Source organism: Podarcis vaucheri (genome assembly GCF_965113315.1).
Source record: "Podarcis vaucheri genome assembly, chromosome: 9".
NCBI lineage: Eukaryota > Metazoa > Chordata > Lepidosauria > Squamata > Lacertidae > Podarcis > Podarcis vaucheri.
The window spans coordinates 6,211,296-6,231,573 of NC_138767.1; the positions used below are offsets into that span (position 1 = coordinate 6,211,296).

Here is a 20,278-nt window from a genome sequence, read left to right on the forward strand (position 1 = left end):
CTTTATGTTTAAATACTGTATATATGCTTATATTGTAGGCAGTGGTACCTTGGTTCTTGAACTTAATCCATTCCAGAGGTCCGTTCGACTCCCAAAACCGTTCAAAAACAAGACATGGCTTCCGATTGGCTTCCTGCACTCAATCGGAAGCCGCGTCGGACGTTCGGCTTCTGAAAAACGTCCACAAACCGGAACACTTACTTCCAGGTTTTCGGCGTTCGGGAGCAAATTTGTTCGTCAACTAAGTCGTTTGAGAACCAAGGAATGACTGCAGTTTAAAACTGTTTTTAATATTGTCTTGTAATGCTGTAACCGCTCTGGGACCTTACGGTGAAGGTCAAGTAATAATGATGATAACAAAACTAAATAATGCCTGATGGATGGACCTTGGAATGATGGAAGGATGTCCCTCTTGTTTGTGTGCGTTGCGTCTTTGTCGTTCGTCCCCTTTCTCGTTGCAGCGCCAGTCCCCTTTCCATCTCGCCTGTCCTTTGTCTTGTGATTACTTATGCAAATGGGCGACGCAGCCCCCATAATGGGCATGTTGTCTTCCAGAACAGAAAAGCCTACAATTATCTTATTATTGGGATGAAAGGGAGAAAAAGAAGCCTGTGCGTTGTGTTCACAACCGTTTGTTTGTTTGCGTTTCCCCACGCCCATAGGAGACGGAGGCCTCGTTTGCCACTTTGCCTCAGCTGCTGCCTTTCCAAAATGGATTTTGCGATGTTTTTTAAAATATATTTTTATTGAGTTTGACATTGCTGATTTAAATTCAAACATTAAACATCAAAATCATCCCCGAATCCTTCGACTCCCCTCCGCCCTTCCAGGGTTACCATTATCAATCTTTCCCCTCGCAAACTGCTTCTCTTAGTTTCTCAATTTAAAAAATAATAATCAATTTTTACCATAGTTTTTCGCACGTTACAAGCATTGTTCAAATCCTGCCAAAGTTTTTAGTTGTTTACAATGTTCTCTTCCCTGTTTAGGGAAATTTTTAATGTTTAATAGACTATTGTATTTTAATATTCTATTGAAAGCCACCCAAGTGGCTGGGGAAACCCAGCCAGATGGGCAAAGTATTAATAATAATAATAATAATAATAATAATAATAATTACATAATACATTATATTTTTTCCCATTCCTTCTTAAAGTTCTTCTCTTCCTGGTTTTTGATTTACCCGGTCAATTTTGCCATTTCAGTGTAGTCTTATTCAGCCATTCATCTCTGGTCAGGACTTTATCTTCTTTCCATCTCTGAAATCAGTTGCCGAGACTAAAGGTCCCCGTCTCCCCACAGCTGTCTAAGCCCCCTCTCTGGGGTTTTTTTTTTTTACAAGCAATCAGAGACTGTGCCTTTGTGAAGCCAACCTCTCCTCCGCCCTTTTCATGCCTCTCCTGGTTTTAGGAGACAGCAGTAGGGGAGCTTGTTATGGGGAGCTTGTTGTCATAGGGAGGCATCCATGACTCTCCACTAGCCAGACTCATCTCTTCCTCTCAGTCTCCCCTCTCTCTGGCTTCAGCTTCTGCCTCTGATTCTGCACTTCTCTCTTGCACAAACTCTCCCCGCTCACTAAACCCTGTTACCTCTTCAGCTTTGACACCAGGCAGAGGGCCTCCTCGGTAGTGGCACCCGCTCGGTGGAATGCCATCCCACCAGATGTCAATGAGAAAAATAGCTACCAAACTTTTAGAAGACATCTGAAGGCAGCCCTGTTTAGGGAAGCTTTTAATGTTTAGTAGATTATTGTATTTTAGTATTCTGTTGGAATCCGCCCAGATGGGCGGGGTATAAATAATATTATTTATTTATACTATATAAATAATAAATATAATACTATTTATTTGGTATCTGAAGAAGTGTGCATGCACACGAAAGCTCATACCAAGAACTAACTTAGTTGGTCTTTAAGGTGCTACTGGAAGGAATTTTTTTATTTTGATTATTATTATATATTATTATTATTATTATTATTATTATTATTATTATTATTCCCAGCCATCTCCCTCTTCTCCCTCTGGCCACTCATCGTTCTCTCTCCACCAGTCCCCTGGCTCTCAGCCTCTTTCCCTTGGGGGTCCCCCAGCTGGTTCCTCCCACCGTTCCTCTGCTTCCAACCAGTCTGTGACAGCAAACTATATCAGTGAACGTGATTTCACCACTGTGGAATGCAAGGCGAATAGCGTGGTTTCTGGTGGAAGCGTAACTGCAGCAGAACAGAAACAGTGGTGCATGTGATGAATGCAGCAGGGCAGCATGTGGAATGATATCTTCTTTACACTGTCTCTGACGCTGGAGGCAGAGCTTAGTCTTTGTGGCGACAGACTTATCCGCTCTTGTGACCCTCTCGTGCCTGAGAACGGAAGCTTCCCCCAAAATGTCCACATTCCCAAACGTCCACGCTTCCAGTGGCCATGAATGAAGGGTAAACAAGAACACACTGGTCTCCTTTGCTGTTGGTAACTACAAGTTTCTCCCTAGAATAGCACTGATTAAGTCCTCCTGGTGTGTTTTGGGACTGGAAAGATGCCCAGGGATTTCTCACACGGCTGCTCACTAGCACAACACTAATGATTAACCTACCAGGCCCAAAATGGGCTTATTTCGTGTTCTTATCTCAATGGAATTCTATTTTCAAATAGTTGGCAGGTTTAGCCAATTGAGGGCTGGCTCGCATGACCTTCTCCCCCCGTTCCATGAGATTTCATTAAGGCTTTTTCATAATGCAATACAGTAAGAAAACCCAGACTAATCTAAATGAAAACAAAACCTGAAAGAGATTATGATGATGATGATGATTATAATGCAGAGTCCTCTTTCAAGGGTAGATCTGAACCCTTGCTTCACACAGACATTGGTGGGCCCTACTAGCAATGACAAACCTAGACAGCATCTTAAAAAGTAGAGACATCACCTTGCCAACATAGGTATATGGACCATAAAAGCTATGGTTTTCCCAGTAGTGATGTATGGAAGTGAGAGCTGGACCATCAAGAAGGCTGATTGCCGAAGAATGGATGCTTTTGAATTATGGTGCTGGAGGAGACTCTTGAGAGTCCCATGGACTGCAAGAAGATCAAACCTCTCCATTCTGAAGGAAATCAGCCCTGAGTGCTCACTGGAAGGACAGATCCTGAAGCTGAGGCTCCAAGACTTTGGCCACCTCATGAGAAGAGAAGACTCCCTGGAAAAGACCCTGATGTTGGGAAAGATGGAGGGCACAAGGAGAAGGGGAGGACGGAGGACGAGATGGTTGGACAGTGTTCTCGAAGCTACCAGCATGGGTCTGACCAAACTGCGGGAGGCAGTGGAAGACAGGAGTGCCTGGCGTGCTCTGGTCCAGGGGGTCATGAAGAGTCGGACACGACTAAACAACAACAACAACTAGCTCTCACCTTCTCCGCCCCAGAAGGTTTGGGGAAAACTGCCCTAAATGGAAGTACATCCCAATCGAGGGGAAGTTGAAGGATGGGCTTGTTGAAGGTTGTGACCTGGGACAGAAATGAGAGTTGAAACCAGATGGGGGAGAGAGGCCAAAAGGGAGTCCCTTTGTTTTGTGGCACCCCACCCTGAGAGTTCGGTCTTAGCTTGAGAATTTCTTCAGGGGCAAGGACATCCCTTTTATTACAGCATTAACCAGTTCAATGAGTGTACGTAGACCTCTTCTTTTTTTCTTCTTTTTTTGAAAAAGAGGATTTGCAAAGGACGTCTCCGTTTACCACAGTCCAACCCAAACAAAGAGATTCTGTTCAGCCTCGCTTGAACATGGGGAGAAAAAGGAATTAGGCTAAACAAAGACCTCGGATTCAGCTCCCCGGAAATACAAAACTCGATCAGCGTCGATGATGGAGAAGTTCTCTTTTGTCTCCCCTTTTGTAGTTGCACGAAATCTCTCCTAATGCATGGTTTCAGCTGAGGAAACCAAAACCCTTTTGGAGCCGTGAGGGAGGGGCTGGTTAAATATTGACTGTTGGCTTAGTCAAGTTTTGTAGACTAAATCCTGCTCATGTTCAGCCAAACATAACAAACACATACCAGAACGGGGCGGTAATAAAGATGGGAAAGTTCTGTCTCTCTTGCACAAATGATGCAGAAGCCGGGCTTCCAGTCTCTGTCCCGGGAGCCTGAAATGTTATCTTTTAACTCAGCCTTTAGTATTGTGCTGCAGGATCCAAATAATCTTCATGGTTCCTTTAAGATTTTTTTTCTTTTTTAAAAAAAACAAGCAAGGTGCTGGTCCTCATGATGCAAGGGAAGAATTACAAAGCATATATGATGGTTCTGCTGTTCATATAAAGGTAAAGGGACCCCTGACCATTAGGTCCAGTCATGGACGTCTCTAGGTATATACAATGTTTAAACACCACAAATTAATCATTGAAACGACCAGCTGATCAAGAAAATTTAAGCAGCTGCCAAGACTCCTTAGCATCAAATATGCTTTTGTGTGAAGAAGTACCTCCTTTTGCCTCTCCCGAATTTCCCAGTCTTCAGCTTCACTGGATATCTCCTTATATTTGTTATAGACCTCTACTCACCTTTCCCCTAAACTAAAAAGCTCCAAATGCTGCAATATTCCTTCACAGGAGAGTTGATCCATCTCCTTGATGGGTTTGGATTGTCCCTTTCTTAACCTTTTCCAGCTCTGCAATATCTTTTTCAAGGCGAGGTGACAAGGACTGCACACAGAATCCCAAATGCAGCTGCACCATCAATTTGTTCGACAGCATCGTAATATTGGAAAGGCTGTTTTCATTCCCTTTCCTAGTGATCCACACGCAGCGTGCCATTCTTTTTCACAGCCGTCAAATACAGGGTCAACACCTCTACTGAGCCATCCTTTATGACCCAAAGGTCTTGTTCCAGTTCAGTCACTGCCAGTTCAGGCCCCATGAGCGTATATGTAGAAATTTTGGGAGGTTTTTTTGCCCAGATGTGCATCATTTTAGACCTGCTAAAACGATCGCATCACATCACATTCATCCAGTGCTTTACCAACTGCACTGGCTCCCGGTGGAGTACAGGGTCAGGTTTAAGGTGCTGGTTTTGACTTCTAAAGCCCTATGCGGCCTAGGACCCTTGTACATACGGGACCGCCTCTCCTGGTATGCCCCGCGGAGGACCTTAAGGTCCACAAGTAACATTTTGGATGTCCCAAGTTGCAAGGTGGTTAGATTGATCTCAACTAGGGCCAGGGCCTTTTCGGTACTGGCCCCGACTTGGTGGAACGCTCTGTCACAAGAGACCCGGGCCTTGCGGGGGTTGACATCTTTCTGTAGGGCCTGCAAGACAGAGCTGTTCCCCCTGGCCTTTGGTTTGGACTCAGTCTGATCCTTATGTTTTCCTCCCCTTATGGTTTTGATCTATGGACTACTATTAAAATGAGGCTGCATTTTAAATTGTATTTTAACCCGTATTTTAAATTGTTTTCCCCCCCTTTCCGGGCAGAAATTGCTGGATACATGGCAGCCCATGTTGGTAGTATAGTTTTCTGAAATATGGCAACTCTCCTGATTCCGTCCTGTCTTCCTCCATGCAGCTTGGCTAAGGAGGCAAACTTTTTGAGAACCCGTAAAGGAAAATAAAATGCTTGGCACCCACTGAGGCTGCTGAACAAAGTCTGTTTCATTAGCTAACAATAGTCTGGCATGCCCGGCGGGCACTGGGAGTTGGATTGTGAGATTCTACTTATGATAAAGCCATGCTTCTGAAAGAGACGGGCAAAGGGGGGCGATTATGGGTCGTTTAAAAGAAGGGGACTCACCTACAGACTGAGACAGGGCAAGGGAAAAGCCTCCCATTTCTTTCTAGGAAACAGGCAAATCTATCAGTTTCGGGTTCTCTCCATTTCCCATTCTTCCCATCTTGAATTCAGGTCTCCATATTTCCTCAGCAAATTGTGAATTCTTTCCTCAAGAAAATGCACCTAGTACATTTAGTGCAAATTTCTCCTAATAAGCAAATCTCTGCATTCAGTTTTGATTAAGATACATACTTCTGCAAAAAAATTGCCCCTTTATAATGCATTTCTGTATGTTCTTTTTTCACTAATACCTGCATTTTAATACACACTTTATCCTTAGATATGCATTTCTGTACATAGCATTTGGAGAACTGCATTGTGAAATTCAGAGGCGTGCAAATTTTGAAGAATAGGTTCATGCATTGGTATGGGAAGCTCAAATTCATTAAAATTCAACAAAACCAATTTTCTCCCTCATCCCTATTCCCCCCCCCCATTGACATTACTATCATGGGAAATTCTGTGCTAATGAACTTAAACTTTCACGAGTGGAAACTTCTATTCTCACTATTGCAACAAAACTAGAAGGTCCCCAATTCACTCCTAGCGTTGTCACCACTATTTTCTTACCACTGGAAGACCCACCCTGACTTTTGAAGAATGCTATATGAACAGCGGGTGGGACGCAGGTGGCACTGTGGGTTAAACCACAGAGCCTAGGGCTCACTGATCAGAAGGTTGGTGGTTCGAATCCCCACGATGGGGTGAGCTCCCGTTGCTCAGTCCCTGCTTCTGCCAACCTAGCAGTTCGAAAGCATGTCAAAGTGCAAGTAGATAAATAGGTACCGCTCCGGCGGGAAGGTAAACGGCGTTTCCGTGCGCTGCTCTGGTTCGCCAGAAGTGGCTTAGTCATGCTGACCACATGACCCGGAAGCTGTACGCCGGCTCCCTCCACCAGTAAAGCGAGATGAGTGCCGCAACCTCAGAGTCGTCCGCAACTGGACCTAATGGTCAAGGGTCCTTTTACCTTTACCTTTATGTCTATACATTGTAGGCTGCCTTGCTATTTAATTTGTATTTGTGGTGCCTTATGTTTAAATACTTTATATGTGCATATATTGTAGGCAGTGGTACCTTGGTTCTTGAACTTAATAGAAGAGTTTGGATTTGATATCCCACCTTTCACTCCCCTTCAGGAGTCTCAAAGCGGCTCACATTCTCCTTTCCCTTCCTCCCCCACCACAAACACTCTGTGAGGTGAGTGGGGCTGAGAGACTTCAGAGAAGTGTGACTGGCCCAAGGTCACCCAGCAGCTGCAGGTGGAGGAGCGGAGACGCGAACCCGGTTCACCAGATTACGAGACTACCGCTCTTAACCACTACACCACACTGGCTCTTAATCCATTCCAGAAGTCCGTTCGACTCCCGAAACTGTTCGAAAACCAAGACACGGCTTCCAATTGGCTGCAGGAGCTTCCTGCGCTCAATTGGAAGCCGTGTCGAACACTCACTTTTGCGGCATTTAGGAGCCGATTTGTTTGACAACTAAGCCGTTTGAGAACCAAGGGACCACTGTATTTTACATGAAACAGCGAAACATTATTTTTTTAATAAATACGTACCAACCTACTCAGGCCCTGAGAACAGTATCTGAGCCCCTTCTCCGTGTGCCCCCTCTGAGGGCGTTCTGGGGGCTGGCGGCGAAAGAGTGGGGTCTTTTCTGTAACCGAAGGCTGCTTGAGTTGGAACAGAGCAGGATTTTGCTTCCCGGAGAACATAACTCAGGATCTGTTACGGCGGCAGAAGGAGAGCAGCTTCTGGAGGTTGTCCATTTTTCTTTATTACAAGGGCTGAACAAACCATGCACCGGCCATCAACGGGCAGCGAACAGATTTATAGCTGGTCTTTGCCACACTGAGAGCTCTGCCGTGCCGCCAGGCAGGGAAGGCACAATTTAAGGCGCGCTCTGGCCTTGATCCGAGAAAGTCCTTGCCTGCGTCGTCGCTCCCTTGCTTTATGGTCTCTTCTCTTGCGGGTGCAAGGAGCGCATTATGGGTCCGTTAGGACCATATTTTTCAAAGTCTGTGGGTCCGGTGGTTCAGAACTGACCATAAGGGAATCTTCATGTACGGTGCTAAGTTCTCTTTTGGGTGGGGAGTGTTGACAATCAGACACGTCCTGATTATTATATGGGTAACAAAAATGAAACTGATTAGACCAGGGCTGTCCAACAGGTTGATCGCGATCTACTGGTGGATCACACAGGATGTCTCCGGTTGATCCTGGTTGATCGTGGGAACCCGCCCCCTCCCTCCCCCAAAACAAGAAACTCAACAACTTTGTTTCATCCCTCCCCACAAAAGCTCAACAACTCTGGTCAATCCAATGGGAAGATTACGGCTAGGTTTTTTTATAGTGGGAGTAGATTGCAGTCTCTTGAATATGTCTGGCTTACATTAATCAATAAAAGCGTTTTGAATGACTAAAAGGGTGTATTTATTTTTTTAAAAAAATAAAACACAACACCCACCCTATATACCTATAAGAAACTGCAGATGATGGATTCGAAACCAGGATGAATCAAAATTCCAAAGAGATTGGAGTAAATTTACTGATTATCTAAATAATAACTGTAGAAGTTTGAAGATACTAGCAGGATGAAAATAAATCTTATGACATGGACTTGAATAAAGAGGAAACCGTGAGATGTAGATTGGAAATAGAAAACTGTTGGCAGGAGGGAGAGAGGGAAGTCATTGCTCGGCAGAGCAGGGGGAAAGGAGTTGTTCAAATGGATGCTGAAGTTTATTGTTGTTTGTTTAAAGTGAAAATTCAATTAAAAAGTATTTTAAAAAATAATTAAAAAAAGAAACTGCAGATGGCCATTCTAAATGAGGTATTTTTTCTTGTGTGTGACAGGGGGTGTGTGGAATCTCCTTTTGCAGATGCAACACACACACACACACACACACACACACACACACTTTCTGGTGTATCTTTACAGCCCTAAGGGCTGGAAAGTTGGTCTTAATTTAAATAAAATTTAAGCCTGTTTTGAGTTGTTGAATTGGGCACTTTTTGACAATATCTGCGTTTGCCGTTTGGCTCCTAGATGAAGCCACTGCCCACGAAGGTGCTGGCAGTTTATGCCACTGGAGTTTCACTGTGGGGTAGTAAAAACGGGTGCAGTTTGGTAATTCTACGGAGGGGGTGCCATTTTGTCCTTACACCATGAGTACTGATGGGTGAACTCCCAGGCTCAGCTTAGACGGTAATTGCCTGTCCCAAACAAAAGTGTTTCATTCTCACAGAGAACGTCTCTCCTCCCAACCCCAAATTCTCAATAGATTCCTAACTGTTGACCGACCTCCAGCTCCTTAACAGGGAGATGGTGGCTACTGCTCAGTGACTGAAGAAGAAGGTCATTCTCAACTCTCCTCTTTTCTTCCTTTCTCCCAACATCCTTGGTGCCTGGAATTCCATTTATAGTTACATTTCAGGAGCCCTGGGAAATGTAATTTCCCCAGGGCAATGGTAGCCATACTGATACCAGGTACCTTCCAGGGCTCCCAGCACTTAGGACATTGACAACAGTCAGGTCAGTGGGTGGGAATAAGGAGGAGTTCTTCTGCGGCTCAGATTAAATCCAAGTCGGGGCATAACTCAGGATTCTTAATGCGCACCTTGTACAGTGGTACCTTGGCTTACAGACGCTTCAGGTTACGCGATTTCAGGTTGCGCACTGTGCCAAACCCAGAAGTACTGGAACGGGTTACTTCCAGGTTTCGGTGCATGTGCAGACGCGCCAAATTGCGACATGCACAGACGCAACGCTGCGGGTTGCAGACGGTGCAAGTTATGCCTCCCGCACGGATCACGTTTGCAATACGAGGTTCCACTGTATTGAAAGTAGCATTATGAATAAGTGAGATTTGTATTCGGAGCCAATGAATTATGGACTTCAGTGAAATCTGACATCAGGAATCGCAAGACAGAGAAACCAGTAGGAGAACCCTTCAATCTCCCAGGACATCCTATACAAGATCTCAAAGTAGCTGTCTTATTACAGAAGAATTTCAGAAATAGACTGGAAAGCGAAGTTGCTGAGTTGCAACTTATTACCAAACTTAAAACCATGGAGAGACCTGGTCTGAATAGAGACATTGGATTCTTATCTCATTATACACGATAAAGCAATTTGTGGCCATCTCACCCCTTGCTTTTTCCTGTAAGACCAATTGCAGTCATTAACGGTTGTCAACAGGTTTACCACACGTATTAGCCAATCACCCATTCCCACCACCCTTCTGAGTAATACCCCTCCCCACCCTCTCCCTATATAGAAGGGTCTGGTGACTTCTGTTTCAGTGTATCTGAAGAAGTGTGCATGCACACGAAAGCTCATACCCAGAACAAACTTAGTTGGTCTCTAAGATGCTACTGGAAGGAATTTTTAAATTTTGTTTCAGTGAACCAGTCATTTATGAGTGTGGAAAGGAACAGACACATCCTGTGTTCAGGTGGCGAAGGGTTACCTGGGTAAATGCCATTTTTTTTTTTTTGCTCGTATGCAATATCTGAGGTGGCTTTTGTGGTTCCTGTTTCTCCAGAGGCGCTTCTTGGGTGACGCTTCTGAAGCAAACACGTGTCAGGGTAAGAGGGGCAGAATGAAAATTGTATTGTTTTCAAGACTTTCCAGGCCTTGTTTTAATCTGTTTTATCTTCTTCCATTCCATTTTTTTAGCACCTATAACCAGGCCTGTGAATGAGCGGGGATCGTTTGGGAACCTAGGAGGTGCTGTGTCGCAGCCGGAGATTTAGACCTGAGCCGGCTCATTCAAGTAAATAAAATCACTGTTCTGTCTTGTGCGAGGGAGGGATAAGGACATGATGACCTCGAGGCCAACCCACGAGAGCACTGCATCCTAAGCTAATTCCTTTTCTTTCTCACTGCCCCCGCAGTCAACCCGATTCGTCCCTTTTGCTGATTGACATTTCCCTGGTCAGAATCTGCACCCCCCTCCCCATGGTTGGTCAGTGAATTTGCATGGGGGTTATAATAGCAATCTCTCCCTGCTAGGTGAGTAAACTTGTCATTCCACGGTGGCCATTGGTTCTTTTGAATGTGCCACAGCTTAGTGAAAAGAGGATGGGTTCAGGTATATGGGAATAAGGCATCTTGAATTTTTCACCTTTCAAATTCCAAAAACTAGGGATGCTAAAAAAAGAAAGAAAGATATTAACCTGACTTGGGAATTTGAAAGATATGCCAGTTAAATTAATACAATTTCGTTTTGTTTGGTAAGTAAAGTGTGCATAAAATTGCATAGAAATCATTAAAAATGATTGCCAAGTACTTGCAGTCATTTCTTGTTGCTGTTATTTATTTAGCATTACATGTTTACAGAAGGTGAAAGTCTTTGGTTTTCCTAAAGCAGTATATGTGCTTCTTCATGAAGCACAGACTTGCCGAGCTAAATGTTTTCCTGTCACAAAAATAACAGCAGATTTAGAGTCTCACCCCCCGTTGAAGAAATTGGCAAAAATTAAGTTTCACCCCCTAAAATGACATGCCCTGGTATGGAAAGGTGCCAGAGTTGGTCACATGGAACCTGTGACTCCATGCTACCTTGAAGAAATGTCTTACACACACACACCCATAAACACAAACACACATTGTCTCTCCCCACTTCATGCATATGCATACAGCTAAATGGTTAAGTCTTCAACTTCTCCAGTTTTCAAATGGCAGCAGGAAGGAGCTGCAAGCCATCACATCTGTGGATCTCGACCTGTTTGGTGAAACATGTCTCTCCTCTCGCTCCTCCAGTTTCATCACCTGCTTGTAGGCACCTGTTTAATTACTGTGAGAAGGGGATAAGAGACCAGACGAGTCTGTGGCCTCATCCAGCAGCCAAGGCTCTCCTTAGATTATGATGCAATTAACTACCAGCCTCCCTGACATTTAGCACCTGATACAGTGATGCCCCGCAAGGCGAATGCCTCGCAAGATGGAAAACCCGGTAGACGAAAGGGTTTTCCGTTTTTGAGCTGCTTCGCAAGATGATTTTCCCTATGGGCTTGCTTGCGAGTGTTCCGATTTTTTTTCACTCCCCCCCTTTTTCTAAGCCGCTAAGCCGCTAATAGCCTTTTAGCCGCTAATCCGCTAAGCCTTTAATAGCCGCTAAACCGCTAATAGCGCTAATCCGCTAAGCCGCTAATAGGGTTGCTTCGCAAGACGAAAAAACCGCTAGACGAAGAGACTCGCGGAACGGATTAATTTCGTCTTGCGAGGCACCACTGTATTGGAACAGCATTCATAGGATCATAGAATCGGCGAGTTGGAAGGGACCCCGAAGGCGTTCTAGTCCAGCATTTCCCAAACTCGGGTCTCCAGCTGTTTTTGGACTACAACTCCCATCTGCCCTAGTGGTCAGGGAAGATGGGAATTGTAGTCCAAAAACAGCTGGAGATTGGGCCAATCCAACGGCACTTTTCTCACGGCACTGGGGACTAGACATGTTGTTTTGTGGCTCTCTCTGTGTGTTTGTGTGTAGCTGTTGTGGTTTTCCGAACGCCAGTGCACTTAACATCCTTGCTGCAGGATGCTATTGGTGTGTGTGCGTGTGTGTTGGGAAGGGAGCATGGGGGCGTTGGTAGCTGTGGTTTCGCTCTACACGCAGCAATCGTAATTACGTCCGGTTTGCTGTTGTGCTACTCCCTGCTGTCTCAGTGTGAGGGTTGCCGCACTTTGCTAGCTTGCTGCCCACCCAAACTGCCCCTTCGCTGATGCCCCCTTTGCAAGGAGTCAGGTGTACACAGCTGGCATCCTGGAATCTCCTTCAGGTGCTGCCATTAAGCCCTGGGATGAGCAAAGAGGAGAATCTCACAGAACATCTACAGCAGCAGATTCCTATGTTGAAATGGGGGAGGAGATGGCAGGCAGATAATTCAGGTGAGGCTGCTCAGGTGCTTAGCCAGTATCAGACCTCGGGGTGGGGGGGAGAGACAAATAGCAATGGTTGGGGCCCCCAATGGCTCTCTCCCAGTTGTTTTGATGACCTTGGCAGGCTGGAGGGCGATTTCAGCTTCGCTCTGTTTTATAAAATTGCACCCATGTAAGGGCCAGAAGGAGGGACGCGGGTGGTGCTGTGGGTTAAACCACAGAGCCTAGGACTTGCCGATCAGATGGTCGGTGGTTCGAATCCCCATGAAAGGGTGAGCTCCCGTTGCTCGGTCCCTGCTCCTGCCAACCTAGCAGTTCGAAAGCACAAAGTGCAAGTAGATAAATAGGTACCACTCCAGCGGGAAGGTAAACGGCGTTTCCGTGCACTGCTCTGGTTCACCAGAAGCTGCTTAGTCATGCTGGTCACATGACCTGGAAGCTGTCTGTGGACAAACGCCGGCTCCCTCGGCCTATAGAGCGAGATGAGCGCCGCAACCCCAGAGTCGGCCACGACTGGACCTAATGGTCAGGGGTCCCTTTACCTTTACTTAAGGACCAGAAGGCAATATTATTAGCCCTCGACTGTGGGCAGCTGAGCTCAGGGGCCTGACCTAGTTAGATCCTGTACTGGACTGCGGTAGGTCTACATGAGGGTCAGTGTGCAGGGCAATGGTAAGAAATCCACCCAAAGTGGGTCTGGGATGAGGTGTGGCCGGTATCCCACCACCGGAATCCAGGATCTAAGTTGTCATCTATTGTGCCCTTCCCCGGGGGCACTTGGGTGGGCGGCTCTCCCCATTCTTCCTCATCTAGCCAGTCCCTAACAGGTAGGCAAGTGGATGAGCAGGCTGACAGGTCAGGAAGGGGGCAGGATGAGAGGGGGGTGGCAGGCAGTAGCGTCTAGTGGTCACAGTAGGTCTCCATTGCTCTCCCAGCTTCCGAGCACCGGGGGTTGCTGCCAAGAGGGGCAAGCAGGGGTGCCAGCTTGAATAAAACATTGGAGGGGGGCCAGGTAAGCCCCGCCCCATATAATCAGTCACCAGATGTGGCACCCACCCACTGTTTGAATGGCAATGCCCATCAACTCTGGGGGGCTGGCCCCCTCAAATGTTTTATTGAGAGCGGCAGGGACCTCAGCCCCTAAGAATTGGCTCCTGTTATGGGGGCGAGGCACAGGGAGACTGTAGTCTGGAACACCCTCCTCTCTCTGACCAATAAAGTCTGGGTTTTTACACCTCTGCTGTTGTGATGTGTACTGTTTTTATACCACTCTTCCGTTCTTCGCTGCGTTTTGTTTCGTACTGTTTACGTATTCTTTTAATATTCGGCAGCTCAGAAACTCTGCGAAAGAGGTGAGCGGGAGTTGCGGTGCGCCAGCCCCTGGCCCTTACCCCGGCCCAGAAACAAGAATCGTAAGGGTGCAAGTAGAGCCCTGCAGGATCAGGCCCGTGGCCCATCTAGCTCTCAGCATCCTTTCCCCACAGTGGCCAACCAGAAAGAAAAGCTTGCAAGCAAGACCTGGGTCCCCACAGCCCTCTCTCCAACTGCAGTTTGGGATTCCCAGTGGAGATGGAGGCAAGCCATTGTGGCTAGTAGCCACCGATAGCATGCCGTTCGGTTGAATTGGCTCCCACAGGGCATAGTGATGGCTACCAACTTGGAGGACAACCATGGAGGGCATCTGAGGCTGTGAGCCACGGTGCCTGTGTTCTGTCCCCCAGGGTCAGAGACAATACACTTCTGAATTCCAGCTCCTAGGGGACTCAAGTAGGCGTCGAGGACACTTATAATAATAATAATATTATTATTATAATAATTTATTACTTATACCCCACCTATCTGGCTGGGCTTCCCCAGCCACTCTGGGCGGCTTCCAACAAAATATTAAAATACAGTAATGCATCAAACATTAAAAGCTTCCCTAAACAGGGCTGCCTTCAGATGTCTTTGAAAAGTCTGGTAGTAGTTGTTCTCTATGACATCTGATGGGAGGGCATTCCACAGGGTGGGTGCCACTACCGAGAAGGCCCTGTAACTTGGCTTCTCGCAGTGAGGGAACTGCCAGAAGGCCCTCGGCACTGGACCTCAGTGTCCGTGTAGAATGATGGGGGGTGGAGGCGCTCCTTCAGATATACTGGACTGAGGCTTTAAAGGTCAGCACCAACTTGCACCCAGGTCCTGCTTGGATGCTTCCTGTGGCCATCTCTTTGGCTACTTGGAATACAGGGTGCTAGGCTGACTAGATGGGCCTTTGGTGAGGCTCTGCCCACGTTTATTCCCCTTGTGCCCCCATAGCTGGGCTTTTCTTGTGTTCACGGCTGCTCCAAGCAACCTCTTTTTGTGACGTCCTGTTCTTTCCCCCTTTCTCTCTCCCAGTGCCACTGACGACTTGTGCCTCCACTACCATACCTTGCCATGGCCAAATTAGAGACCCTCTCCGTCCTTAGTGACGCCAGCTACCACAACAAGGAAGCCTTCCACCCCTTCGACCCCAGGCTCACCGAACCCGCCTCCCAGGGCACGATGGGAAGCGTCGGCAGCGGCGTTGCCGGCGAGCAAGAGTTCGCCATGAAGAGCGTGGGTACCAGGACGCAGAGCGGCGGGCGCCAGGTCGATGGGTCCCGGAACAGCTACTCCACGCGGGAGATCTCGAACCGCTACTCCGGGGAGGAGAAGACCTACAAGACGGAGAAGATCTCCCACTCCATCTTCATCAACGGGGACCTGCGCAAGAGCGAAAAAGGGAAGGCAGACCTCTGTGGGAACGTCGCGGCCAACAACGAGAAGAACATCCCACCTCCTCCCCAGTACAGAGAACCCAGTAACCCACCAAAGATATTGCCAGTCTCTGGTAAACTAGACCAGGTGAGACTCAATTTACATCCTAGAAGAGGGGTACCCAGACCGTGGTCCGTGAGCAGCCACATTGGTCCACGGCCTTCATCCACGTGGTCTGTGGAATGACCGCATTAAATGTTTGCGTTCATTCTCAATTGTATTTTCATTTCTTCCTTTATTTCTTCCAGACTGCATTTCATTGTATTGCAGTTTGAAGGAAGCAATTTTTAAAAAAACATGGTTAAATTTAACAAAACATCTAGCTCTTTGCACGTACAACAGGCAATGCTTGGTTGTTTGGTTATAAGTCACTTGGAGTTGCCTTGGGCAAGATGATGGTGGTGATGATGATGGTGATAACAATTTATCATTTATACCCCACCCATTTGGCTGGGTTTCCCCAGCCACTCTGGGCGGCTTCCAACAGAACACTAAAATACAATAACCTATTAAACATTAAAAGCTTCCCTAAACAGGGCTGCCTTCAGATGTCTTCTAAAAGTCTGGTAGTTGTTTTTCTCTTTGACATCTGGTGGGAGGGCATTCCACAGGGCGGGCGCCACCACCGAGAAGGCCCTCTGCCTAGTTCCCTGTAACATGGGCTTCTCGCAGTGAGGGAATCGCCAGAAGGCCCTCGGCGCTGGACCTCAGCGTCCAGGCAGAATGATGGGGGTGGAGACGCTCCTTCAGTGACACGAACAAATTTAATAAATCACCACCATCCTCATTAGAATCATAGAATCATAGAATCATAGAGTTGGAAGAGACCACAAGGGCCATCGAGTCCAACCCCCTGCCAAGCAGGAAACACCATCAGAGCACTCCTGACATATGGTTGTCAAGCCTCTGCTTAAAGACCTCCAAAGCAGGAGACTCCACCACACTCCTTGGCAGCAAATTCCACTGTCGAACAGCTCTCACTGTCAGGAAGTTCTTCCTAATGTTTAGGTGGAATCTTCTTTCTTGTAGTTTGGATCCATTGCTCCGTGTCCGCTTCTCCGGAGCAGCAGAAAACAACCTTTCTCCCTCCTCCATGTGACATCCTTTTATATATTTGAACATGGCTATCATATCACCCCTTAACCTCCTCTTCTCCAGGCTAAACATGCCCAGCTCCCTTAGCCGTTCCTCATAAGGCATCGTTTCCAGGCCTTTGACCATTTTGGTTGCCCTCCTCTGGACACGTTCCAGTTTGTCAGTGTCCTTCTTGAATTGTGGTGCCCAGAACTGGACACAGTACTCCAGGTGTGGTCTGACCAGAGCAGAATACAGTGGCACTATTACTTCCCTTGATCTAGATGCTATACTCCTATTGATGCAGCCCAGAATTGCATTGGCTTTTTTAGCTGCCGCGTCACACTGTTGGCTCATGTCAAGTTTGTGGTCAACCAAGACTCCTAGATCCTTTTCACATGTACTGCTCTCAAGCCAGGTGTCACCCATCTTGTATTTGTGCCTCTCATTTTTTTTGCCCAAGTGCAATACTTTACATTTCTCCCTGTTAAAATTCATCTTGTTTATTTTTGCCCAGTTCTCTAATCTGTCAAGGTCGTTTTGAAGTGTGATCCTGTCCTCTGGGGTGTTAGCCACCCCTCCCAGTTTGGTGTCATCTGCAAATTTGATCAGGATGCCCTTGAGTCCATCATCCAAGTCGTTGATAAAGATGTTGAATAAGACCGGGCCCAAGACAGAACCCTGTGGCACCCCACTAGTCACTCTTCTCCAGGATGAAGAGGAACCATTGATGAGCACCCTTTGGGTTCGGTCAGTCAGCCAGTTACAAATCCACTGAGTGGTAGCATAGTCAAGACCGCATTTTACCAGCTTCTTTAGAAGAATATCATGGGGCACCTTGTCAAATGCCTTGCTGAAATCAAGGTAGGCTACATCCACTGCGTTCCCTTCATCTACCAGGCTTGTAATTCTGTCAAAAAACGAGATCAGGTTAGTCTGACATGACTTATTTTTCAGAAATCCATTCTGACTATTGGTGATCACAGCATTCCTTTCAAGGTGCTCACAGACTGTTTGCTTAATGATCTGCTCCAGAATCTTCCCTGCTATTGATGTCAGACTGACTGGGCGGTAATTATTTGGGTCCTCTCTTTTCCCCTTTTTGAAAATAGGGACAACATTTGCCCTCCTCCAGTCTGCCGGGACTTCGCCTGTTCTCCAGGAATTCTCAAAGATGACTGCCAGTGGTTCTGAGATCACATCTGCCAGTTCTTTTAATACTCTTGGATGCAGTTCATCTGGCCCTGGAGACTTGAATACATCTAAACTAGCCAAATATTCTTGTACTATCTCCTTAGTTATTCTGGGCTGTGTTTCCTTTGCTGAATCATTTGCTCCAAATTCTTCAGGTCGGGCATTGTTTTCTTTATCGGAGAAGACTGAGGCAAAGAAGGCATTGAGTAGTTCAGCCCTTTCTGTGTCCCCTGTTTGCATTTCACCATCTTCTCCTCTGAGTGACCCCATTGTTTCTTTGTTCCTCCTTTTGCTATGAACATACCCATAAAAGCCTTTTTTGTTGCTTTTAACCTCTCTAGCAAGCCTGAGTTCATTCTGTGCTTTAGCTTTTCTGACTTTGTGTCTACACGTGCTGGCTATTTGTTTGAATTCCTCTTTGGTGGTTTCCCCCCTTTTCCATTTTTTGTACACATCCTTTTTTAATCTTAATTCAGTTAAAAGTTCTTTAGATACCTTCCATGTTTCCGTCTCATTGGTATTGCCTGACGTTGTGCTTTTAGTATCTCTCTCTTAACAAACTCCCAGCCGTCATGAACTCCCTTTCCTTTTAGTATTGTTGTCCATGGGATCTCACCCAGCACTTCCCTAAGTTTTATGAAGTCGGCTTTCTTAAAGTCAAGAAATTGAGTCCTAGTATGCTTGGCTGCTCCTTTCCGCTGTATAGTAAACTTCAGAAGAGCATGATCACTCGCGCCTAATGATCCTTCCACTTCTACCCCACTAACCAGGTCATCAACATTGGTTAGGACCAGATCTAAAATGGCTGTTCCTCTTGTTGCTTCTCCCACTTTCTGGACAATGAAGTTGTCTGCAAGGCCAGTGAGGAATCTGTTTGACCTTATGCTCTTGGCTGAGTTTGATGTCCAACAAATGTCCGGGTAATTGAAGTCCCCCATTACTACTATCTCCCTTCCTTTTGCATGCTTGGCCATCTGTTCCAGGAAGGCATCATCTATGTCCTCCGTTTGGCTTGGGGATCTATAGTAAACTCCCACAATGAGGTCTCTGTTATTCTTCTCTCCCTTAATTTTGACCCAAATGCTCTCACTTTGGCTTTGAGGATCTAAATCTTGGATCTCTTCACAGGTATACACATCCCTGACATATAACGCCACACCTCCTCCTTTCTTGTCTGGTCTGTTTCTCTGAAATAGATCGTATCCCCCCATTATTACATTCCAATCGTGGGACTTATCCCACCAGGTTTCAGTGATGCCTATTATGTCATATTTAGTTTGCTGTACCAAGAGCTCAAGCTCATCTTCTTTATTTCCCATGCTTTGCGCATTAGTGTACAGACATTGAAGTCCATTAATCATTCCCCCGTGTTTCTTATTTAAGGATTTTTTCCTCCCACCACTAGGTCTGCGTGCTGTTTGCTCCATTTGGTCTATGACATTTGGATGATCATCTTCATCAATTGATAGACTCCTACCTTCAGGAGCACTGTCTCCCTCCCCCACATTAGTCAGTCTAAAGCCCTCCTGATGAGGTTTCTGAGATTTTTGGCAAAAACATTTCTCCCAACCGTTGTGAGGTGCAGCCCATCACATTAAGTGGTCTGCCAAGACCCCCCCCCCCCCAATTTTCAAGTGGGGCATGGCTGGGGGTTGGAATTTGAGACCTGATGTCCTGGGAACATAAGAAGCTGCCAAGTCAAACAATTGGTGGAGAAATTCCAGACCGTTGACCATCTTGGTTGCCCTAAACCAGGCATAGGCAAACTCAGCCCTCCAGATGTTTTGGGACTACAACTCACATCATCCCTGACCACTGGTCCTGTTAGCTAGGGATGATGGGAGTTGTAGTCCCAAAACATCTGGAGGGCTGAGTTTGCCTATGCCTGCCCTAAACTGTACACCTTCCAGCTTGTCAACATTCTTAAATTGTGGTGCCCAGAACTGGTCACAGGACTCCAGGTGTGGTCTGACCAAGGCAGAATAGAGTGGTCCTATGACTTCCCTTGACCAAGACACTAGACTTCTGTTGATGCAGCCTAGAATAGCATGAGCTTTTTTTGTTGCTGCATCACACTGTGGACTCATGTTCAGCTTGTGATCCACTAAGATCCCCTAGATCCTTTTCACAGGTACTACTAGTAAGCCAGGTGTCTCCCATCTTATATTTGTGTATCTAGTTCTCCTTGCCTAAGTGCAGAACCTGACATTGTCCCTATTGAAATCCATTCAACTGGCTTGGGCCCAGTTCTCAAATCTCTTGCGGTTGTATTGACTCTCAATTCTGTCTTCCGTGGCATTACTTACCCCTCCCAACTTGGCGTCATTTGCAGGTCTGATGAGCTAGAAGCAAGTTTCTCATTTCCCAGAGCTTTTGGCCCTTAATGTGAAGGTGTGTTACGTATTTGCGGCCTCTTTTGGCGCGGCAGGATCTGTTAAAACCTGTGTTTGATTTGTACACATCTTCGGGTTGGGGTTTTTAAAAAAGTTTTTATGTAGTAATAATAACAATAATTTTATTATTTATACTCCGCTCATCTGG

The 20,278-nt window shown here is 46.4% G+C and overlaps 1 protein-coding gene across 6 annotated transcripts in view; it reads left to right on the top strand.

Annotated features, from left to right (window-relative positions):
- The window catches only part of LZTS3 (leucine zipper tumor suppressor family member 3), an 81,426-nt gene that overhangs the window by 50,866 nt on the left and 10,282 nt on the right, over nucleotides 1-20,278 (top strand). For 4 of the 6 annotated variants that reach the window (XM_082236450.1, XM_082236447.1, XM_082236448.1 and 1 more), the window contains exons 2-3: nucleotides 10,490-10,586; nucleotides 15,068-15,556. In XM_082236450.1, coding sequence (XP_082092576.1) covers nucleotides 15,107-15,556 — 450 coding nt within the window. In that variant the 5' untranslated portion in view covers nucleotides 10,490-10,586; nucleotides 15,068-15,106. The remainder of the gene's footprint in view (nucleotides 1-10,489; nucleotides 10,587-15,067; nucleotides 15,557-20,278) is intronic. The other 2 variants (XM_082236452.1, XM_082236451.1) reach the window with 1 other exon arrangement.